Consider the following 24,971-nt stretch of genomic DNA (forward strand, 5'->3'; position numbering starts at 1 on the left):
GTGAAGAGTTCTCAGTCCAGTCCTGTTTAAAGTGGCGTTGATTGCACTGGTGAGTGAACTTACCACTCAGATTCGCATCAGTGCCTACGCTGACGATATCTGCACCTGCGCTTCGGGTTTGACACGTCCGCAAATGCGCGCAAGATTACAACGTGCAGTGTCATCTACTTCAAGGTACCTACGGCGTCAGAGTTTTCACTTAGCAGCTGAAAAATGTGCTGTGGTCGCATTCACGCGCAAGTATGTCTGCCGCTAACCGGTACACTTCTATGGGTTGCAATACCATACGCCTCACACCACAGATTTTGGGCGTGATCATTGACCGCGTTCTGTCATGGTCGAGGCACATAAATATGCTAAAGAAAAGACTCACTCTCTTTTGCCATGTCCTTTGCTTCGTAGCATGCATTAATTGGGGCCCAACGAGCGCTTCTTGCTAAGACTTTACTATGCTCTCTTTATAGGCTACAATCGTGACAGCCTTCCTGTACTATCGTGAGAATTTACTTATTGCGGACATTAGAGAGTGTTGACGCACTGGCGCTCAAGACATGCCTCGGATTACTAGGATGTGCCTCGAACAAATTTAGGCTCGATTGAGGAATCTAGTGAGTGCTCAATATCAAACTACCTGTCACACGAACCACTTAGTGTATATTTACGAGCGCTTACACGGTACCGCTGGCACCGGCTGACGAAGATTTTTCATGAGCGACCGGACAGCAGTTTTGCACGTGCACTGCGCTTCCATCAATCCGAATTGCCACCAGACTGTGCCCCGTCGCAACATCCCTTGCAGCCACCACAGGTGATGGCTCGGCCTTCAGTATGCCTGCATGTCCCGTGGCATACTAAACAAATCTGCGATGCCGTTTAGCGGACTGAAGTAACTTGTTCTTGCCTGACCAGATGGTCAGAATACCAAAACTGTGTGCATGTATACACAGATGGATCTGCATCACCAAAGGCATCAACGGCAGCTTTGGTAATACCCGCTCAGCAGACGACCCGGAGATCCATTTTAGGACACAAGTCTACTTCAACCGCTGCAGAGCTTGCGGGCCTTCGGGAAGCGATTCGCCACATCAGCGGAGAACCGCCTCAGGAGTCAGGAGTGATGCATTTTAACTGAACTAAGCCTATGCTACATATTTTTAGATGCTTCCTACGCCACACCGCCTACCAAGGCCTGGCTTTTGATATCATTAGACTGCTGTCATTTGCTCAGGAAAAAGGCTACCGTATAGTGTTGCAGTGAATCCCTGGACACTGCAGACTCGATGGAAATGAGACCGCTGACGCTGAAGCAAGGAGCGCCTTCAGCAGTGGCCTGCGCACAGCTGCGCCATTCACTAAACCCGACACCACTTGTCTCCTTTCGGGATCTATGAGGAGTGCTACGGCTATAGATACTGGGTCCTGCCAGGCACTCGACACATCCGCCTTAAACGGCTAGATCCCGTGATGAGCTTTTATGATTCTCGTGGAATATAACGCCCTATTGCATGCATAATCCATAGATTACGTTTAAATGCCGCATTTGCGCGCAAGTACTTGCACTTAATTGCATAAGCGGACTGCCCGGACTGTACCACATATGGCGTGCTAGAAACTGTCGAGCATGTTTTAGTGTCGTGCCCAGCATATGCAAGAGACAGACTCATGCTAGCATCTGCTTTGAAGTCTTTTCACACCAGGCCTCTCACGGAGGATGTGATCCCCGGGGCTTGGCCTGAGAGTTCGAAAACTGTACAGGCAACGCGAGCGCTCTCACGCTTTTAAGCTCTACGGGCCTTGCCTCGCGTTCGTGATGTAAGAAAGTGTGCATTGTTTTTTTTGTCTTCTTTTCATCTGCCTCCTCCCATCATCATCAGCCCCCATCGTGACCTTCTATTTTCTCCTCTTCCCGTTCTCCAGCGCAGATTACTAGGCCAGATATTTATTTTTCCGACTAACCACTCTGCCTTTCCTGTCAATAAACCCTCTCTCTCTTCGCATAAGGCTCTTCTACACTCACAGAGCCTGAACATTAGCGCGCGAGCGGCTCGAACTTGATTGCTTTATGTATTTTGTAAATAGTGTACAAAGCTCTCTCCTGTCCTTTCTTGCTATCGCTCCCGTCTATGGACCTCCTTCACCCCGCGACGTCACGAAGATGCGGTGGCGCTGATGTTAGCAGCGACTTTCGCATGGTAGGCAAAACAGGTTCCGCTTGCCCGTGCCTACCGCAGCTGCCGCAGCTACCGGCGGCTGCTTCAAGCCTGTGCACTGCAGAAACAGCATGTATTGACCAGCTGCGTCACTGCTGGATCCGCGTAGTAGCATAAAAATATTAATTTAGCCTCGATAGGTTTCTCGCGCATAAATGCCGCATTCGGAAACTGGCTAACAGGCATTGGGCCACGGTAGTAAAGCGCGAAGTCTGGGAGTCGATAGGCACTGACACTCAATGCACTTAATAGCATGCAAGTTACTGCGTTCATTCACCTGAACTTCAGGATAGTAGGCTGATAATTGCTCAAGGAAAAAAAAAGACATATGCAGCTGCACACGTACTTATCACCTTGAGCCGGAGTGCACGGGGCGCCGACAGGTTCACTCGCCCCAAGGAATGCGTTTTTTTTTTTGTTAATAGCACAGCACGTTTTAATGGCGCGTTTTATGACATTTAATATTTACTTGAAACTGTTTCTTGATATGACGACGTAATTATTTCATTCGAGTAGAAAAAAGTCTGGTAAGTTGTGTCAATCTTGCGCGGTCGCGTTGGTGTGCTTAGAATAGCGTACCTTAAGTGTGCTAAACGCCATATGCTTTTTCATTGCATCATGCATGTGTCAAGTTTCATGAGGTAGTACATGATCGCGAAGCTTGTTTGGAACGAAGCAGCCGCAGGCGTGCTACTAACAGACACGTGGCGAGATTGAGAGGGGACGCGGCAATGAAAAGTGTTTTCGTTATTCATGCATGCGATATGTAACTAAACTTGGTGCAAATATGAAATTCCTACGCTAGTTTCAGCAATTCCTTTTATTTATAGCTATACCTGGCGCAGTTCTGGGTAATTATAATTAACACCGTCGTCAAGTCCCCCCAAGCTGGGTCTCAAATAATTGACTAGATAGTGCGCAGTTTTTTCATGCCAGCATGTACATAAAGCCCTGTTCTGTACGATGACGCGATTAGTTCTTTTTCTATATGATCAGTACTTATGCATGCATAGTTACATGAAAACGTTTCTTACAAGAAATAACAAACACAGTACTGCACGTGTAGGGAAAAAAATCGAGAGATTTATTACGCTCCTCAACGTCTCAGGAATTGTTTGCGACAAATGGAATCATTTGATTTTCATGCGAATTAAGAAGGTGAGTGATCCAGTCGCAGAAAATGTGAGAGGTCACAAAACGAACCTTCAAGTTTATTCCCTCGTTTATGGCATCTTCGCTTTCGCTTTGGTCAAAGAAATGCGGCACTGAAATCAAAGAAATTACCTCACAATTTTTGACGACCACACTTCTAAAAAGCGTAATTTATAAATTTGTACTCAATATTTTGCTATAATTTTTCGTCACGAAACTAGACTTCAGGGCTAGGAAAGAAAATAATTCTAGAAATCAAAAATTTTCACCAAATCGACCAGCTTAACAAGAGGACAAGTCGGCCTGGCTGGTGTGTGGTCATGCGGCTAAAAACAGCGCTAAGCGAGACAGGAGATCAGGGACACGACACTGTCACCACTTTTCGCACAGCGCGACACGTAGGTATGTCAGCAGACGATGAGCGCATGTCTGCTCCGACGAAACAAGGCCAGCACTTCCCCTCACTATTGTCCCTAAGTAAAATCATTCCGGCTAGTGCAGTGTGTCAAAACTTGTTTTATTCAATGCCTAGCGCATAAATAAACGGCAGGAACGCTTTCTACATGTTTACTACTAAACATATATACAATACAGTGGCAAACTATTTCTCTTTATAGGGCGCACGTGGCCAACGCGAGCTCGTGTACTTCAACAAATTACTAAGTTGGAAGCATCGACCATTGCTATGATTCGCAGAAACTGGAAACGCGCCTACAAGCCTTGAAAACCCGCGCTCAACACCTATCCGCGACGCCACTCCCCGACCTTTTGCCTACCACGAGCTCGCTAGCGACTGCAGCGCCACCTCGTTTGTTTACAAACATGGAGGAGGTCCATACTTCTCGCTATCCTCTCCCTTTCCCTTTTCACGTTCGCCGGCTGCAGCTCGAGTGCTTAAGATATTAGATAGCAAATGCCGCAGCCGGCAACACTCTCTTCCTTTTTAATTTTTATTTATTTTCAAATAAACTACAACTACTACTACTACAACTACTACTACTACTACTACTACTACTACTACTACTACTACTACTACTACTACTACTACTACAACTACTACTACTACTACAACTACTACTACAACTACTACAACTACTACAACTACTACAACTACTACTACTACTACTACTACTACTACTACTACAACTACAACTACAACTACAACTACTACTACTACTACTACTGGTCACTCTGATTATGCAATGCGTGCATGAATGCTGAAGTTTCCATTCACTTTCTCGTAATCAATGAATGCTTTCTCGTAATCAATGAAGGCTATATATAGGGGTCGGTTATCTACTGCACATTTTCCTATCACCTAATCGATAGGGTGAATATGATAAGTTGTGTAGTGCGTTTTACGAAAGCCTGCCTGGTCGTTTGGTTAATTGAAGTCTAAGATTGCGCTGATTCTATTAGCGATTACATTAGTAAATCCTTTCTAACCAACGGACACTAAGCTGAGCGGTCTGTAATTTTTCAAGTCCATGGATTCTGCTTTCTTATGAATTAAGATGTTAGCGTTCTGCCAAGCTTCTAGTAGTAGTAGTAGTAGTAGCAGTAGCAGCAGTAGTAGTAGTAAGTAGTAGTAAGTAGTAGTAGTAAGTAGTAGTAATAGTAATAGTAGTAATAGTAATAGTAGTAATAGTAATAGTAATAATAGTAATAGTAGTAGTAGTAGTAGTAGTAGTAGTAGTAAGTGGTTTTATTAAAATAACAATAAAAAGAAGGGAAAAGATTCTTGCTAACCCCAGCATCTGACACCGATACTGAAGCACCTGAGCTGGGACACCGGAAATAAAGAATAGCAGGCAAAATGGAGAAATGAAATCAAAGAGGTGAGAGGGTAGGAAGAGAGCTTAGGGGGAGGGGTAATATACACAAACTATTTACACAATAAGAAAAGCTTCTGGTACGCTTGAGGTCATAACTTAAGGTAGTCGCGCGTTTAAGCACGTCGCTAGGGCATTCTGTAGCCGCAGGCATCTTATTTCATTGGCATAAAATTGATTTATCGTTGCGAGCCCGAGGTGATATAACCCTGCCCACATGAAGTGAATCACATCCGCGAAAAGTGACGAACCCCTCACCGTCCCCGGGTGGCCGCGAAGCTCGTGGCTTGGTGAGCAGCCCTCGTTCACGGGCGCACAATGGGTTGCATGACACGAGGAGCTCCTCGCCCGTGCCGACAGCCTTGCACGTCCTGTAGTAGATGTTACCTTGGCGCGTGTAGGCCACCAAGTTATGTTCCAGCGGGCTGGCCGCACAGTTCACGTATCGCATCCAGTTGGAACTGTCGAGTGGACGACCGTCCACCAGGAACTCCTTGCCGTTCCTGCGAACCTGGGAACACCACGAAGACGCTCGGCTGTGTGTCAAGCCATCAGGTCAAAATCAAGGCTCCATGATATTATATTTGCTCACGGTGGAAATTCTGGCTATCATTCAGCGCTGGACACCGCTATCCTGCTGGAGGCAACAATGGGAGGCCTGGGGCTGTATATTGAGTTTCGAACGCCAACTCGTCGTGAGAAAGCTTCATCATGAGCAGTTGATTGGCAGCGCGCGTAATATTATCTGCTGTTCGTGGAAGTGGAATACTTTCAGGCATTTCTCTGAGCCTCATCAGATGGCAACAAATCCACAGACTAGAAAATATTTCACTTTTAGAGCCACTATAGTAGAAGAAAGAAGACGCCTGTGCTCTAAGGGCGGCCATGGTGGTTCTAAACAGGCCTCGTATTAGACGCACCTTCCAGGTGTAGGCGTTGCTCTCGCCGTTGTCTTTCACCCTTAAACCCTCGTAGGGGCCGAAGAAGACCCTCCTGGGCAGCGGTTTTAGCGTGAACACCCCGAACTCGGGGCGCTTGAGGCCACTGCGGCGAATGGACAGACCTTTGGGGAGGCTCCTGTTGGCCCGCAGCGGGTCCCCGGCTTCCACCTGCGAGCGGCACGCCCTCTCGTGAATGCCTGCACGGCTCCTAGCTTCTGTTTTTCAAAGCATTCACTAGAAAACCACCCTTACTACATAATCAGCCTCAGTGGAGCTGCAATTTCATACACGAAAACTCTGTTCTTTGCATCAGAATGGACGGCGCAGTCATAGGTATCTATGCTGAAAAGAGGCGTTCCTGATATGTGGCATGTTGGAGGGTAATCATGATAAAACGAAGGGTGCAGTAATTCAATCAGTAACGGTTTTCCGTTGAATAACGTGGTCAGGGCATACCTCGTCACTATGAGATGTTGCTCAATCACACTCACATCCACTCGCTCACACTCATGATCACTCACACTCACGTCCACTCACACACAACCATTTACTGACGCTCATGTCAACACCCTCTAAATACTTTCTTCAGGCCTCTCCAGGCCCTCCTTTCCACACGCGCTACGTCACGCCAAGTGTCCGGTCAGGCTGCTCACCAAGCGCGGCTCCGCTCCGCTCGGTTGTCTCCCTCGATGTGCTCGCGCTTGCCCGGGCAAGCACAGACACGAACGCAGTCTTGCAGTGAGCGTCTAGCTGCTGCTTGAGTCTTTCAGCCTGGCGTTGGGTGCATTTCCGTTCGCTCCTCGCACGGCTGTGTCTGTTTCGTGTGGCCGTTTCTTGTGTGGCGTGCGTACCTGTGCTAGCGCACGAATGGGAAACTGATTGCCTGCCGTGTAGCGAGTGCAACTTCGTGAAACATGGGCCGGTGCTGTGTTCCCGGGTGCCGCGGGAACTACCAGAATGGTCCCAAAGTACGTGTTTATTGCTTCCCAAGAGACGAAGTACGAAGAAAAGCCTGGTTGCGAGCCATTCCACGGAAGGATTTCACACCTACAGAGCATTCGAGGGTAAGACTCTGAAATATTGCTTAATAGGCGCTGGTAATTATCTTAGTTGTGAGCTGTCGCTCCCGGAAAGGCATGCTGTCTTTGTAGGCAATGATATCACTTCTTACACTTATGTATGAATTGTCCAGGAAGCATTTAGTTCTGTGGATGTGCATAAGGCTTGTGTAAAAGCTGTGTAAATATGTAAAAGCTGTTCACTATTCAGACTCTTTTTACTTAGTGTTTTAGGCAATGGAGAGTCATGGCGAATGGCCTTGCTTCATTTTCTCGTGCAGGTGTGTGAACTGCACTTCCACGCAGGCGACTTCATTACGACGTTGTCACACCAAGATGAACTGACAGGGAAAATAATAGAGGTGAAGCGTGACAGGCTACAGTTGAAGATTGATGCTGCGCCTTCTGTTTTTCCAAACTGCCCAAAATACTTGTCCTCAACGCCTGGACGGAGTGAATCGCCAGAGACGAAAAAAGCAAGAAGGGAAAACGCTGCTTTGCAGGAGGCTATGAGGAAGTCACTTCAGTCTAATGAGCTTGAACAGAAAAGAAACAAAGTTTCATCTTACGAGGAGTTCAAATCTAAGTTGCCTGGAATCTGCAACACGAAATTCTGGACCGTTTCTGTCGATGAGCAGTGCGTTAGGTTCCTTCTCATCGAGAATGATCCTTCACCTAATGTGAAATGCGCCTTGGTAGTTCTCCCTGATCTGTCACTTTCTGTTTTCTTGAATGGAGTGAAGCTTCTGTCGCTTCCTTCAGGCAGGATTCTGCCAGCTCAAGTATGCGACACCTCCAGCCTGTCCTTGCTGCTAGAAGAACTCGAGATAGGCTTGCATAATATACCTGAGGTGACGAAAGAGTCGAAACATACTAAAGTATTGCAGTTTGTCGGTTCACTGCTTGCAGACCTCATTGAGGACAGTGATACGACGAAAGAACAGTCTTCTTTGCTGAAATTTCTGGTTGAGCAGATAGAGCTTCTCCTCGCGAAACAGCATGTGTATAGCGCAGAGCTGCTGGTATTCGCCAGTATTTTGAATTCAATTTCTCCTCACGCATATCACTTCACAAGAGCTGCATCAAGAATCATTCTGCCCCATCCTTCCACACTGCGCCGTGTTTGCTCAAATTACAAAGCTGACCCTCTTGTGGAGCAAAATCAACCGCACTGTCTCTCCTACATCCGAGAACGAGTCAAATCAATGAAAGACCACGAGAAGACAGTGACCCTGATGATCGATGAGATCCACATAAAACCATACTTCGACTACAAAGGGGGCACAATAGTAGGATCGTCGGTTCATTCAACGGAACCAGCAACAACAGCCCATGTGTTCATGGTACAATCACTCCTTTCTGCAAACAAGGACGTCATTCACATATTACCTGCGAGCAAACTGAGCGCAGAAATTTTGCACGAGCATGCTAAGAACATAATCATTAATGTTGAGAAAATGGGGCTCAAAATTATCGCTGTGATAACGGACAACAATGCTCTGAACCGCAAGATGATGTCGTTATTTGCTACAAGTCCTCAGGTGAGCATTGTCTATCCCCATCCAGCCGATAACGCTCGCCCTCTTTTCTACGTGGTCGATCCTGTGCATCTCTTGAAGTGCATTAGGAACAATTGGATTAACCAGAAAAACCCTGGAACATGCCTCTGTTTCCCTGAAATGGACTTGAGTGGAGCAATGCCCGAAGGGCCTCCTCGTATGAAAGCTGCTTCTTTCGCAGCTGTGCGGCAGCTTTATTCTTCAGAGAAGACGTCGCTTGTGAAGGCTGCTTACAGACTGAACGCAAAAGCCGTGAATCCAACCTCAATGGAGCGGCAAAATGTAAAGCTCGCTCTCGACGTCATTAATCAGTTTGTTTCAAATGCCCTCAGGACACATGGTTCCGCGTTCAAGATTCCTCAAGCTGAGTCGACTGCTCTTTTCATTGACGTTATCCTCACATGGTGGCAAATAGTCAATGTTAAGACCCCTTGCAAAGGCCAGAGGCTAAGGGACAGCATGCAAGACCCTGTAAGGTCTGTTGATGACACACAGTTAGCTTTCCTGAGCGGCGTTGTGGACTGGTTGGACGCTTGGGCAAGAATAAACATCACCAGTGGCTCGCTGACGAAAGAGACTCACAGTGCTTTGCGACTGACATGCTATTCTCTGGTAGAACTCTCGCGCTACTGCTTAGAAGAACTTCACTTCAAGTACGTACTGCTGGGCAAATTTCAGACGGATGCGCTAGAAGACCGGTTCGGCCGTTACCGCCAGCTGGCAGGATCACAGTACCACATTTCCGTGCGTCAGCTCTACGAATGTGAGAAGAAGCTTCGTCTTCAAAAACTTTTGACATTTCCACGCGAGGAAACAGAGTTTGAAGACGTAAGTGAGGATCTTGTCCCATGCAACTTTTCTGTGGCTGTCAGCGACGACGATATTACACACGCCCACTCTGACATGGATGCTATTGTCTACATTGCAGGATACGCTGCTCATGCTGCTTTAAAGAAGCTTTCATGTTCTGCTTGCTTCAGCACATTGGTGATTGAAAATCGAGAGATCGAAGCGGAAAATACTGCCATGATAGCTAACCTGTCGAGAGGAGGGCTGAAGTTTCCCCAGCCATGCACAGTTCACATGGTACTGATGACTAAACTAGTTGCAGAGAAGTTGTCTTTTGGAGCAACCGCGGAAGATTTTCTCTCCTGTAGAAATCAACGTGGTGTCGTGATTTCACAGACGATTTCCCTCCTGGACGAACACGACATTGAGACATGTGAAAATGGCCACACTGCACAAACTCTCCTGCGCTTGGTAGTACGCGTTGCAACCAACGTTGTTCTAAACAACTTTTGCAAACTAAGAAATGATGCCATACAAGACAATGCGCAGCAGAAGGCCGCAGCCCGGAAAGCAGCAACGCTTAAGAAGAAGTAAGTTTTATTCCCAAGCAATAAAAATGCTTTGCGCACACTTCATTGCTGGTGTCTCGTCGTTTTTTATTGTAAGGGTCAGATTAGCTGTACAAATACTCAACAGCGCAACATTATTGTGAGTGTCATTATTGCTGTGTGTGAAAGCTTTAAGCAAAACACAATACAGAATAAAACTAACACAATGCGCAGTAGACGGTGTTTTTTTTTTCAATGTTCACGAACTTCTACTTTAACAACTAGATATACGCATGTGCGGTCTGTGCGGATGGATTTTACCGCACGGCAGACATCATGTACGTGATAGAACCTAATAATTAGATGATTAATTGAAATTAACTAATCAATTTTTTATTATAATGACCAATAATGCGAAATTGGCGGCCGTATGCTAAATTGTTTATTATAAAAAACTGTATTAGCAGCTCGAACTTTCTTGACAATAAGGTGTTCTGCAATAAAAAAAAAATATAAAGCAGATAAAATGATAGCCTAAGGCGCGCACAAACTAGCGAATTTCTTTTCTGCAGCAACGACAAAAATGAAAATGAAGGAATCACTTATAAGGCAGCTACGTACGGCAGTACCCGAATAGTGCAGACGGGCGCGGCGCGCTGAAATCGCGGAGCGCGGGGCCTGCACGGTCCCTTGGCGTGACGTCACGCGGCCGGTGGAGAGGCCTTAGCATTGAGAGGGTGTTGCTCATGTCCACTCGCTCACATTCACGTTTACTCACTGTTTCCTTGTTTGTGGAAAACGAAGGAATGAAATATTTACTGCCACGGCCGACTACGCTCGTGGCTCCCCTTGCAGAGCTTGGTTCGCACAGATGTGTTGGTGAGCAGCCCGGGGCTCTGTCGGGTTCTTTAGCCAATTTTCGCAATTTCGATGCTCGAAGGAAGTGGTCATTTTTCACGCATATTCATGTCCCGGACCAACTTTACGCAGGTGTGCTCCCGCGCTTGCTGCTAAGATGAATAGTGAGTGTTTAGAGTCAGCTAATATGGTGTGTGTTTCAGTCCAGCGGCCCCGTCTTCCCAACTTCCTCTCACCTGGAGCATCAGGATCAAAATCAGGGCTAAGATGAGGAATGTTGCAATTGCAAGCTACACAAAAAATTATTGAGCAGTAGTTCATACTTTCATGTGTAACATACGCAGAGGAAATCAGTCCCCGAGCCACTGAGGCATCAATATAACAATGTACTTCTCATTATATTCAGGAATTCTCATAATATCTAAGCAAAGGAAATATGACTCATCCTTTTTATTTGCTAACTGCAAAACAGAACCTGGACAGATCGCCTCAAATAGAACTGGCAAGTAAACACTTCTTAGAACGCAGTTTCGCGGGACCTCGGCCGCCAGTATCGTCAAAAAACCTGCATGCCCAGAACACTGCACTATAAGCAATGAAGGAAAAGGTCTAACATAATAAAGGCATGGGGCAGACTTCGCGCTCCATTAGATGATTATGGGCGGGGGGAAAGCATAACATCGCCCTCCTTCCCCGCTTCGCACGCCTATGACAGCGCGTAACTAACAATAATGAATGTGTTCACAATCGTCTTGGATAGTGTCTAAGTACCAATATTTTGTTAGCCTTTAAAATCACATGCCCAAGTCTGTATGAGCACATTGGAGGCAACTCACGACTGTGAATACTTCTCGCTGAGAAATGGAGAGAGTTTCTGAAAAGATCGAGTGAATTCCTCACGGAAAGGAAAGTGGATCGAAAAGGGTCTCTCTCGTCCCGTTTTTTGCGCTAAGCTGTTTTCATGGATAACCAGAAGGCCTAGATTTATACCTTTACGCCTAAGTACAGATTTGTCCTGCGGAAAAATGATCCAAAGGGGAGTGGTAACCCGCTTAGGAGTGCTTCGTCTAGGTAGAACAGATATACGGGATTGATCTGTGGACATGCCTGCCGTGCAGTAGGTTGTCTGCGCTGCACGTAATCCCTCCCTGAAGGCGGCTTTAGAGACCAGTGTGGTGTTCTTGTTGAAGGGTGGCACGTACAAAGGCCATGTGCGCAACTGCGTGGGCATAGTGGGTGGTAATACTGCACCTAATTATTCCAACCGTAAACCGCCTCGTCGTTCGTCGAGGAAACTTCATTCGTAGAATGCGTACGTAGCTAACTTTTTAGCCATTTTGTGGTACAAGCCTTTCTCAAACGGCACGAATTTACTGGCGGAAATCTTATTATCCAGTTGAAAGGATTCCTCATGCTGCCCAGATATCAGTGCAGCTAGAATTGCTGAAATCGGAGCGTGCAAACAGAAGTTATTTCACTAACATACAGAACTGAAAGCACAAAGGTAAAAATTTCAGAAGCCCATTCCACTCGACCAGTGCTGCAGCGCTCGAGGCCTGCTGCATGGTCGCCTATGGACCGCAAATCAGCTGCTTCCTCGAGCCAGCCTTGGTACAGTGGAAGAACTTCAGTAATCAATGGTCCCTCTCGGGTAATGCCCGTTTCACATGCAAGCGAAAATGCCAGCGAATCATGTCGCCGCGACATAAAAACCTGTTTCGACCCGTCGCGGCGGCTCGGCCGGCCAGAGCGAATGGGTTCCAACAAGTTGGAAATTTCCGCAGCGACAGCTCCACCCTCTGACCAATGACTGCACGGCGGAAAAGCCACGTGACAAAAAGATGTTTCGTGCGGGAAAGACAATGTTTGTTTGCTACACGTGGTTCCAATCCACTGCAACATGTAGCGTAGACTTTTCAATGCGGCGCTTATCATCGAAGTGTCCAAGCGCCAACTTCTATGGGACGTTAGAGACAACTTCAAGTCAACCAAGGAGTCCCTGTGGGAAGAAGTGAGGGACGCACTTCGGGAAATTGACGACACAGGTAAGTGATAGCGCGCTTTGTGGCGACCTCGCCGATTGTCATCCATATTTTTTAGTGTGCAGCAAACAAATTTTCATTGTCACTCTGGCGGGATTCTGCACCCTGTCAAAAACTGTTTTATGTCCCCGCGCATTCCTGCGTACTGCTCGGTATTTTTTTCGGTGCGCCGGCTATTGTGCGTAGAGGAGCTGTTTGAAAATTGTCGGCGTCACGCAGCCGTGAGCAAACGTTTTTGGTTCTTACGACACGCTAGCAACATCGTTTTGTACCCTTCACTTTAATCGTGAAATGCACGACGTGCACGTTTTCATGTTCTCAGCTACGTTTGTAAATGCGGGAGCCGGCCCTTCCCAGGCTGAAGTTAATCCGGATGCTCAGAGCCTAGTAAAATCGTCTCTTGCGTGTATGTACCTAGCGCGAGCGCTCCGTCCTGCAGCACTGCCCGCTCATTGTAGTTTTCTACGTAGCATTAGGGCGCATTCACACTTGTCCAAAAATCCGGCGAGCGAAGCGGATTCGCTCGCCGGGAAAACTAGGACCTGTTCTCATCTGTTGACTCCCGAGCAGGCGGAACCGCCGCGCCGCTGCTGTTTCTCGCTTTCCACACACTTCCCGGCCACCACGTCACCGCTCGCGGCGTACACAGATATGGTTAGAAAAGAGCATAAATCGATGCTGCCTGTGTACCATAACCGTATGCACGCTTGCGTACGTAAACACAAGCACATTCCCATTTTTAGGTCAGCGTATGCAAACACACTCGCAATGAAACGCCCAGCCTAGTGGCGCCATCTACTTGTCACGACTAGAACTAGTACTGTCAACAAAATCGGCGCTCCTCGTAGGCCTAGTAGCGGCAGAATCGTCACTAACAATAAAAAATAAAGCAAATTTATCTCTTATACTTTTGCTTATAGGTGAGGTGAGACGAAGCGATGTACCGGTGTCCATTTATGGCTAGTGAACGCGCTGAACAAGGCCACAGCAACGACGAATTCATTCCGAGGCGAGGGGCCCTGCGTCGAAGGGCGCCGCCATGTTTTTCGCCGCGGCGGCGAACGCGGAAAACTTGGGCCCAGCCCGATCGCCCTCGCCGCGCCGCTTTCCGCTTCGCTCGGCATCAAAAGCGGCCGAATCCGCTTCGCTCGCCGAATTTTTGGACAAGTGTCAACGGGCCCTTAATCTGCAGGATATGGCCCCCTCAAAATCGTCTTGTAAACATTTTCTGTAATTATTTTCTTGTGTACTAACAGATGACAATTTCTACATGATCATGCTAAAATTTGGGGTACATGTTTTTCATTGTTTGTTTCTTATTTTGCCTGTTTAACATTATGCTATCTACTGCTGCATATATCAGTAACAGTTGAGGAGATAATTGCACGATGGAAGAATCCTAAAGACACCTACAGGAGAAAAATTAAAGATGAAAAAGACGGCAAAAAGAGTGGATCCGGAGCCACTGTAAAGACGGCCTGGCCTTATTTAAAGCAGATGGAGTTCCTGAGGGACTCCATGGAAACGAGACCGAAACTAATGATACTAATGTTGAACTAAATGTGTAAGTGACAGAAATTAACAGCCTGTACATTCTACTCAGGAGCTTCTGCAGCCTTGATGCACTGAGCCGCGTGCAAGTGGCCAGCGCAGCAGCTCAGACGAGCCACACTAACTGCAGCCCAGCATCTCCAGGATCAAAAGAAGTGGAAACCACTGCAAATGAATTTGAGGGCATGTTCCAAGTCCCAGACATTCCCGATGAAACAGGGCCATCCTGTACAGCAGTAACTGCAACAGAGGTTCGCCCACATAGGAGGAAGAAACGACAGAAGAAAATGCCGCAGGAAGTGAAAGCTGCCGACAAGGACCTTCAAGCCGTGCGAACTGCAATTGCAGCGCACAGGCCTATGGACGCCTGCAGCCATTTTCTACGCTCCCTACGGCCACTATTGGAGGCAACTCCATCGCACATGCTTGTGCATCTAAAGATTTAGTTGCTGCACATTTGTGAATTGTACAGCCAGGGGAATACCCTGCTAGCCTGGCTGTGCATCAGCAAACAACAAATGAACGTTAATTCTTGTGTCTGTTTATCTTTTACTGCAGTTGTTCTACCACAGGCACTCATATACACATCACACATACATACGAGATTTCTACACAAATATACACAGTAGCCAATGTAACCAGAACGTTAATGATAGAGACAGTAGCGCACAGCAGTGGCACGTCCCGCCAGTAATGAAAGAGTAAATTAAGAAAGCCTTAGGAGCAATGCAAAGGGAAAAGCAGCTGGTGACGAACAGGTAAGAGCAGATATGCTGAAAGATGGAGGGGAGATTTTGGTATAAAAACTAGCCACCCTGTATACGCAATGCCTTATGACCTTGACCGTACCAGAAGCTTGGAAGAACGCAAACATTATCTTAATCCATAAGAAAGAAGATGCCAAGGACATGAAAAAATACAGACCGATCAGCTTACTGTCCGTTGCCTGCAAGGTATTTACTAAGGTAATCGCTAATAGAGTCAGGGAAACCATAGAATTTAATCAACCAAGTGACCAGGCAGGCTTTCGTAAAAGATATTCAACAATAGATCATATTCACATAATCAATCAGATCAATGAGAAATCCGCAGAATGTAACCAACCCCTATATATAGCCTTCATCGATTGTGAAAAAGCATTTGACTCAGTGGAAATTTCAGCAGTCATACAGACATTACGTAATCAGGGTGTAGAAGAGCCTTATGTCAAAATACTGTAGGATATAAATAGAAACTTCCCTACCACCACAGTCCTGCATAAAGTCAGCAGTAAAATTCCAATAAGGAAGGACGTCAGGCAGGCAGACACGATCTCGCCAATGCTATTCACCGCCTGTTTACAGGAGGTATTCCGAGGCCTGAATTGGGAACAGTGGAGGATAAGAGCTAGTTAATGGAGAGTACCTAAATAATCTGCAATTCACTGATGACATTGTCTTAGGACGTGAACTCAGGACTCATTCACTCAGGACGTGAACTGCAAATCATGAGTGAGACAGGCAGAGGAGAACGGTGGGTAAATATATTCCCATGCAGACAACCAAAGTAATCTTCAACAATCCAGCAAGGGAACAGCAGTTCACAATTGGCAGCGAGGTGGTGGAAGTGACAAGGGACGTCTACTTCGGGCAGGTAGTGTGACAGCTGATCCGGATCATGAGAGAGAACTAGAAGGATAACAGTGGGATGGAGCCAATATGACAGGTTCTCTCGGATCATGAACAGCAGGTTACAAATATCCCTCAAGAGAAAAGTGCACAAAAGCTGTATCTCACTCGCACTTACCTACAGGGCAGAAACGTGGAGGGTAACGAAAATGGTTCAGCTTAAGTTAAGGACAATACAGCGAGCCACGGAAAGGAAAGTGATAGGTGTAACATTAAAAGACCAGAAGCGGGAAGAGTGGGTGAGGGAACAAACGCGTGTTAATGACAGCCTAGTCGAAATCAAGAGGAAGAAATGGGCTTGGGCAAGGCATGTGACGCGAAGGCAAGATAACCCCTGGTCCTTAAGGATATCGGAGCCGATTCCAAGAGAAGGCAAGCGTAGCAGGGGGCGGCAGGAGGTTAGGTGGGCGGATGAGATTAGGAAGTTTGTAGGCACAGTGTGGGCGCAGCTGGCAAAGGAGAGAGTTAATTGGACAGACATGGGAGAGGCCTTTTCCCTCCAGTGGGTGTAGTCACACTGATGATGATGATATGTCAGCAGCGTATCGTCCTCATCGCCCCAGCCCAGCAGATGCCCACTGCCATGGCACTGCTCCTAGACTACTCATAATATGTGATTTGAATAAGTCTCTTGTCTCGGCTGCGGAACGACTGTAGTTGTGCCCTACAGGTGGCTCAAGATTGTACACGGCTGTTTCTTGAGATGCTGCCCGCCACTGGCCTACACTAACATTGCCACTGGCATCTTCCACATCGGCATAGTTTGCCGGTATATACAGGGCATCATCCACAAGAAAATTGTGAAGAACGCATGTAGCCATGACAACGTAGTCGGCGTTTTCCGGAAGATTAATAACGCACGGAAGATCCGGAACCTAGACTCTATAATAATAATAATTGGTTTTTTGGGGAAAGGAAATGGCGCAGTATTTGTCTCATATATCGTTGGACACCTGAACCGCGCCGTAAGGGGAGGGATAAGAGAGGGAGTGAAAGAAGAAAGGAAGAATTAGGTGCCGTAGTGGAGGGCTCCGGAATAATTTCGACCACCTGGGGATCTTTAACGTGCACTGACATCGCACAGCACACGGGCGCCTTCGCGTTTTTCCTCCATAAAAACGCAGCCGCCGCGGTCGGGTTCGAACCCGGGAACTCCGGATCAGTAGTCGAGCGCCCTATCCACTGAGCCACCGCGGCGGGTATAGACTCTATAACGCCGAAAGTGTTTTCAACGCACCTTCTGGAAAGAATGAAACATCACTGAGTATATTGTTTTTTTTTGTCAACTGCAGACACACATGAAAAGTATCTGCACTCATTGCCGCCAGGCTAGTGATGAAATCCATGCAGTAGATCAGTTTTGTGCTTCAACAAACCTTGCACGGCTGAGCCTGTAATTGAATATTCGTTAAGCCTCGTCCAGGCCCTTGCCCGGGTAGGGTCGGATATAATCAGGGGGCGCAACTGGAACGCCTCGTCCCCAAGAAAAACGTGAGGTGGCAGTGTTGATCTTCTTGGCAGCACTTTAGGAAGTGGCAGATTGGGGAGGCCGCGCTCAAGGCATTTTCCCATCCTTGATCCGCTAAGGGTCCCTCCATCACTCTGCCTCCTATAAGCACTAACGTCAAAAATGACAAACTTGAGATTGCTGTCGGCCACAGCCATCAGTACTATAGAGTACGTACCCTGTAATGACATGAGTTTATATATACAGCAAAATAATGTAATTTAGAAGAACCATTCAATGTGTACATGACATTATAGTTGGAATAAGGCTGCATGAATGTGGTGGGGCCTGAATTTGATTATGTTTGCCATCCATGGCACCAATACAGAGTGGAAAATGCCACTTTCATTAAATTCAGAGGCAACCTTCTCCCAGTCAGCAGTGGTTGGTATCTGCGGTGATGATTAAGTAGAAACATGAAAGCACTTTGTCTAAATATAGTAACAACAAAACAATGGTGCAGTGAGAAGGAAAACACAACCAACAGGGAAAACAGCATGCACGTCCTTCGCACTCACCTCGGTGTCCTGGATGTGTGTCAACGGTCCGTGTACGGGGCAGTCGCCGGGGTGGTCGCTCCCGCAGTCGTCGCAAACTGCAAGCAGAGTGTCCAGGCCGGGGTTTCGCAGAAGGCGCAGCGAGAAGGCGGATATCTTTAATGCACTGCTTGCTGGCTCAAGTCAGAACGAGGGACAGCAGTAGGAAGTAGTTTCCATACACATGAATTTGTGTGTCTACAGGTGCCTAGGCCTCATTTGGTCATCATTTAAAAGGCAGTCTTCAACGGGCTCCTTCAAAGCGTGAGACATGGACAGCATAAAATAGTTTTCCAAATGCTGCTAAGGAACGTAAGACGACCAGTAAACTTATTTACGCCGTGCGCAAGTTTCCTAAGGAAGGTAGGGACAGGATTTTTTTGGACAGCTCACACAGGTATTGTTCGTCGGAGTTCTCCTGGGAGTCCATGGGCTTGACACTCTTTCGTTTTCTTCTCGGGTACCGGGACTCGCCGGTAAGCTCCCTGGAGGAAACTGCGATTAATCGCAGGAGAGTTTCTGTAAGAATGGTTTCGGAATAGAATCTCACGAGCACTTGTAAACGCAAGCAGCGAGTGCGTGCTAAGAAAAAGAGTGGAGGCTTGAGCGTAATCAAGTGTCTATCATTGGGGATAAAGTTATAGGGAAAATAAACTTAACAGGCCAGGACACGGTAAAAAAAAATCAGTTCTGACACAAACCCAAGTGCTGTTCCACAAGTTAAACTCGTCTTACTGCCTAAAAAATGGTTCCAGGACTAAGAAGCGAAGAATTGATCGTATAATTGCTTCATTACTCAGTGTCCTATGATGGATCACATTAGTGCAATATACTGGGGGAGATTGGCTGAAACCTCTTTGTATCAGAATCAACATTATTCTTTATACATTGCCGTGTAGTGAGCTATACTCAGCGCGAGCTTCGCTGTGCAAGTGCATGTTCTGTGGCTTTTTGGGGCTTAGCGTTACATATGCGAACGCCATCTCTGCTAGAACCAAGGCTGGGCAACCTCGCCCTCTCCTACAAGCTGCGATTGTTCTTTCTCTCACTCGTGCTTTGTGAGAGAGCCGAGTTCGCTGTGCGCGGCGAGATCCCTTCCACTCCAACCTTCCATCTCAACTCAGCCGCTTTCCGACACCCGTGGGAAAGCGGTTATGCTTCTTCAGCAGGGTTACTATTGCGTGTCCCATTAAAAGGCGGCCCATGAAGACCTCTCTCCTTGAGAATTATGGCGCAAAACTCGTCGTTTAGAAGGACTTCAGTAGAATATAACTCAATAATGCAGCGCTGAATGCATTTCAACAGAGGCCCTCCATCAAAGCCGTCGAGAGGACTGAGTTGATGTCACGACTGATTTTCTTGCGCTTGTCTGCTGCCATCAGTGTAACACTAGTAGGCAAAAGGATAAACCACGATGTTATGACATTCAGTAGACGCCGATGGCTGAAAGTCCTTCTTTCAGATGCACTAGCTGCTGCATTACTATTGTTACGTAGTGGTGACGGCAGTCGAAGGAGCGATGAAGACGGACAAAATGTATTCTAAAAGAAAACTGTTTATTGGGCTGACTTGTGCCCACAATGGACTGAATCACTCGGCGGCGTCGAAGCGACAAACGTGCTCGGCGGTCGTTGAACAGAATGCCCGCCGCTGTCGACCGTGCTCAATTTAAAGCTGATAGCGAACTTTCGAGATAAAGCATGCAAAGCTACTAGAACATTCCGGAACAACGTAGAATCAGCTCTGCCTGGCTGCAATCAATCGAGATAAATCTAGTCGCGTCTTGCGTCGCAAACAAAGTGATAAAGTGGTGTGGCGGCAGATTTGAAGAACGAAAAAACACTGCAAATATTCGCGGCACTATATATAGCGGGTCCCACGGCGCCCCATGGTTCACTGCAACAGGCTGCGCGTGCGGAGCGTGCGTCATCCGGTGTCTTTCAGGTGCGAACGGGCGCATCCGAGTGCAACAAAATGGCGCATGTCAGGCAAGTGCCTCGCCGGCAGCACGTTGAGCAAGTGTGGGGTCTGGCCATCGGCGTTCGGAGGAAGCGGCGTCCTTCCCAGCCAATCGCGTAGTGTGGAAGTTAGACTGCCGTCGCGTAATTTGTTGGAGCGGATTATCTCATTTGAGCGTGGATTTCAAAACCCAGCCCTCCGCTGCGGAGCTCAGACACTACTGAGTTGTTCCGCTTGTGTGAGTGCTGCAACGTTGCTTTGACCGCGATACGAGCGCATTGTTTTTTTTGTTTATTACTGTATTGCTCGGTTACCCCGCAATAAACTCTTCTGTCTGCTGCTCGTCGTGTGTCACTCATCGGGCGATGCCTTGTCTTGGCTCGCGAGTCTCTCAAACTAGGGGCTTAACTTTCGGTTTTTATTTTTTAAATTTCGATGAACTTTTTTTTTACATCGCTATTTCAGAACGCAGTTTTCGTTTTTTGCTCTTCGTCTAATAAACTACTGGATATTTTTTGAAGTCTTTAAAGCTTAAATTCTGGGTTGTTAAAAGTCACTCACACTATTTCGGCGCTTTTTGTGAGCATAAAATGCTTAGCTACCAATAACTAGCGCTCAAACGGCGGCACTTGCAGGTGTGGTTGTGGAAGGAACTGCAGTAGTCATTAGAAAACGTAACGTATGTTAAATGAGATAGATGGCAGAAAAAACCCCAAGGGGAAGTTAGCTTCGAAGGACTAGGTTGCCATATGTCATGGGCAGAGTGTGCCGCTAGGTCCAGCGAGACGTCCGGATTTAAGACATTCTGTATGTTGATGGCAGTGACAGAACTGCCGGTCGGTCGGTCGGTCGTCAAGGCAGCCCGACGTAACACTTTCTCGTGATGCCCATACAACGTGCCGTGGCAATGTAGGACATGAATTTGATAGAACTATTTAAGCAGGTGACAATAGTGAAGAAACAGTCCTTAGCTTATAAATGGCAAGGAGGGGGTGTTCTCCAGTCTTCATACACGTGCAAGTTAGAGACACAATGCATGCAATCGCAAAACCGCGCTGCTTATATTCAACACCAGCGCGTGTCTCATCACGCTCCAGCTTCCCCACTTATTAAATTTTCATCTTTGAGTGTAAATCGTACTCAATAGCCACCTAGCAATACATTGCTTACAATAATACTTACCTGTTTCTTTTAAATAAAATTTCGAAAACTTAATTTGATACTCTTTTATTGGTTTTTTGTGGGGGCGGGGGGCAGGAGGGGGTTCAACTGAAACTGTCAACACCTATATACAAGATTATCAGACTGTAATGGTCTGATGAAGTCTCTAGATTGCCGGGGCCGTAGCAGTCAAAGACTGCTGCTCCGTACAGAACCACATTCCAATAAAACTTACTTTTTTTCGTCCCTTTCATTTGCCTATAGCCCGCGAGAACCCTTAGTGATCGCTCCAGGGTGATTTAAAGCTCGATTTTCCAGTGCTGTTGCCCAAGCACAACCACGCGATAACACAATTCCATTTTGCCTCACTTGATACGTAAGGAATCCGAACACTCACAGGAGGGATGGCCGGACGCCGCTTGGCCGCTGTGATCTCCGTCCTCAGCGCAGCTGGCTTGCTTGACGACACGCCTCGAGTAAGGCTTGTCATCAGCTACGATGGCACCAGTTCCTAAGGCAAATGAGTCGGGATATTAGGACTACAACGTATACTGGATACACACGCACCCAGAGACATGCGGATAAGAAACTCCCTTTGTCTATGGTAACACAAGTCTAGCAGCATTCATATAGGTTAATTAGTTCCACGCATTCTGGGAACAGCCGTAATTGTCCCGTTGAGTGCGTCATTGGATTGTTCGTCTGTAAATAGGAAGCCTATGAACACAAATCAAAGACGCGATCAGCCTGAACGAAAGAATGCGCACAAAAGCCAAAAAAGGATAAAGATATGCTCGCAGAAGCAGGGGCAAGCAAAGCAAATTGCTAGAATCCGTAGGAACTGGCTGCATTGTGTTCCAAGGGTGGTAATTTCAATTATGTTAGACAGGTCAGAACATGGATTTCAAGACCATCTGCGCGGAAAAATGGAATTCATAGCTGCCCCCCCTCCCCTCTTTCCCAAGTGATGGCGCTGATTCCACAGCCAATGCAGATAATAATACGACACATGTGCACGCAGGGCGCGTGCCGCAGGCCTTCAGACATCTCGTCGAGTTTCTGGACTCCATGCAGTTCGCATCTGTGTTGTGAGGCGCCTTGCCCCAACCAAGCTCCCGAGACGCGACGACCAGCATGTATTCCCATCCCCCTCATCTCATCGACTTCTCTCACCCGCGGCTCTAAGCTGTGAAGGGTAGCCAGGAGGTATCATTCTATTGCTCACCACTGCTGGTAGCCCGAAGAGGAGGCCTCGTTGTGTAAACGAAGTGTGGATTGGCAGCCGATGCGACAGTCGATGGTCGTGTTTATGCGGGATTTCCAGGGAAACAATTCCTTTCTTTCACTTAAAAACTCGGCGCCATTATAGCTTTCTCTGGTTTTAATTGAACGACTCGGGTGATAATCGCGTCTGGTCACTGTAACTGCTGCCGCGGTGCGACGGTGATGCTCGCCAAATTGTACCCCATCGTAAGTGAAGCTACAATTCAAGCGCCGCCATTTTATTCTTTTTCCTCTCTGCGTACTATATTTTCGCATCGATCCCTGTGTGTTGTAAGCACTCGTTTTTACCGATCTGCAAAATAAAAAAAAATCAAGCCAAAGGAAGCCGCCCTATCCACGCCGTACCTTCTTCGAGGGCGCGCCTCGAATCGATGACGCCTTGTTCACGCCACAAACGTACAGGCGTGGACAGGCTTGTATGGTAGCACTCAGGCGGTCTTCTGCACAGCAAACGGCGCAAAAAATTTACAGCAGGTGCTGCTCTTCTTTGCCTGACCCCACGCTTACGCTAAAGGTGTATCGAGATGGCGGGCCACGGACTGGCCCGCGGGCCGGTCACATGGAGTCGACCGCACGTGGCCCGGCCAGGCCTGGCCGGCGACAGCATCCACTCGACGGACCAAGAGAGCAGACCACAAGGCGGGCCAAACCTCTGATCAGCTTGCAGCAACGCTCGTCTCACGCTTAGATATTCAGCGGCGAGAGCAAGCGAAATCCGCCGCCGCGGCAGAGATTCCGCCTAAATACCCAGCGGAAAACTCGATCGGTACGGGACCGATTTCTGCCGCGGCGAGGAGGATGTTGCACTCCCGCAGCGACAAACATGGCGGCGCGCTTCGAAGCAGGACCGCTCGCTTCGGACTGGTTTCATCGTTGTTACTGCCTTTTTGGTTGCGTTAACTGGCCATAAACGGCGCAGCCATTTCTCGCTTGCTCTCATCTCGCCTATAGGAAGTATGAGTGAAAGATTTGCTTTATTTTGTATTTGGAGTGAAGATTGTGCCACTCCTAGGATTAAGCGGAGCGTAAGTGTGTTGATAAAGATTTCATTTCATTTCAAGTTTGTTGACAAAAATAGTTACCCGTCCTTACAACTAGATGGCGCCACAAGACTGAGCGTATCCTCCCGTCTGTGTTTGCATACGCTGAACTAAAAGTGGGAATTGTGAAAAATGCTGTAACGTGTCGAAAAATACCTGCGTTCAGCGTACATGAGAGTGCATACGCTTATGGCACGTAGAAAGCGTCACTTGTTTTTTTTTCTAAGAAAATCTTTGTGCGTCGCGAGCGCCGACGTTGCTACTAATTCCGCTCGCTCTCGCCGCCGAATGTCCAATTATGAACGAGCCATAAAGCTGTACTAAAGCTAAAATGTACACGTAGCATCGTCCGACCACGTTGACATGTTAACAGCGGACGCAAAACTGCTTACGCTGGTGGTGTCGTCTCGACTGCCGGGAGCACCGAGCCGGGAAAGTAGGGTCCCAAGAAATACCTGCTAGTCTGCCGTCCGCCGGCTGCGGCTGCTGATGAATGACCGCCGCGGTGGCGCTGCGAGCAACCGGTGTGTAGGGAGCCTACATACATGCCGCCTGCCGCCTGGCTTAGGGTGGTGACATCTCTCCCAGTGTTGCCGAAAACGGCCGCTAAACATGACGGGCAGCCATGTTGTTCCCCTTGAAGAGAGCATCCCCGGCTTTCAGTGGCGTGGTCGCTGGGGCGATCTACAACATTAGTTTATATTCTAGTTTATCGGCGTTTCTTTCGAAGTTAGTACCAACAGATGACGCCGTTCCGACGACATAGAGCAGTTATCAGCGACGGTGCATTACACTCCGAACGGGTCTCTCCTCTGCGCGCGTCATCACGCCAAAAGGCAGCGCTTATCAATTACGTAAAAAGGGTTCCTCCTCACGATGAGCACTAACCGAGCTTAGGTGTTGGGCGTTCAGAATTTAATGTTATGACGGTAATCAAGATTACGCAGGCCCACTTTTTAATGCTTATCAATTACTTGGTTCATGCGCGGCCTGTACAGAATGTGGCCGTAGTGGCTGTGTAGCTTATGTCGGGCATAATCGCCGCAAGTGTTCTATCGTTGGATAGCTTATGTCGAGTATAATTGCACCGGACTAATTGTAGGTCTCAATTAATTACCGGTAATTAGTTAATTGTAATGTAATTGAAATTTACGCTACATCACTAAGTCGCTGGATAGCTTATGTTGAGTACAATTGCACTGAACTCATCTTGTCTTACCGACCATTAATTAGATAACCGTGATTAAAAATCAATCGTTATGCTCCATCATCAAGCT

At 47.5% G+C, this 24,971-nt stretch overlaps 1 protein-coding gene across 1 annotated transcript in view; it reads right to left on the bottom strand.

Moving 5' to 3' along the window:
* The window catches only part of LOC144129778 (histone-lysine N-methyltransferase PRDM9-like), a 65,469-nt gene extending 43,522 nt beyond the window's left edge, over window positions 1–21,947 (bottom strand). The window contains exons 1-6 of the mRNA XM_077663852.1: window positions 21,938–21,947; window positions 21,768–21,881; window positions 18,644–18,745; window positions 18,233–18,309; window positions 6,115–6,303; window positions 5,453–5,705 (exon numbers count right to left, since the gene is read on the bottom strand). Coding sequence (XP_077519978.1) covers window positions 5,453–5,705; window positions 6,115–6,303; window positions 18,233–18,309; window positions 18,644–18,745; window positions 21,768–21,881; window positions 21,938–21,947 — 745 coding nt within the window. The remainder of the gene's footprint in view (window positions 1–5,452; window positions 5,706–6,114; window positions 6,304–18,232; window positions 18,310–18,643; window positions 18,746–21,767; window positions 21,882–21,937) is intronic.
* Between the last annotated feature and the right edge of the window lie 3,024 nt (window positions 21,948–24,971).

This window comes from Amblyomma americanum, chromosome 4 (genome assembly GCF_052857255.1).
Source record: "Amblyomma americanum isolate KBUSLIRL-KWMA chromosome 4, ASM5285725v1, whole genome shotgun sequence".
NCBI lineage: Eukaryota > Metazoa > Arthropoda > Arachnida > Ixodida > Ixodidae > Amblyomma > Amblyomma americanum.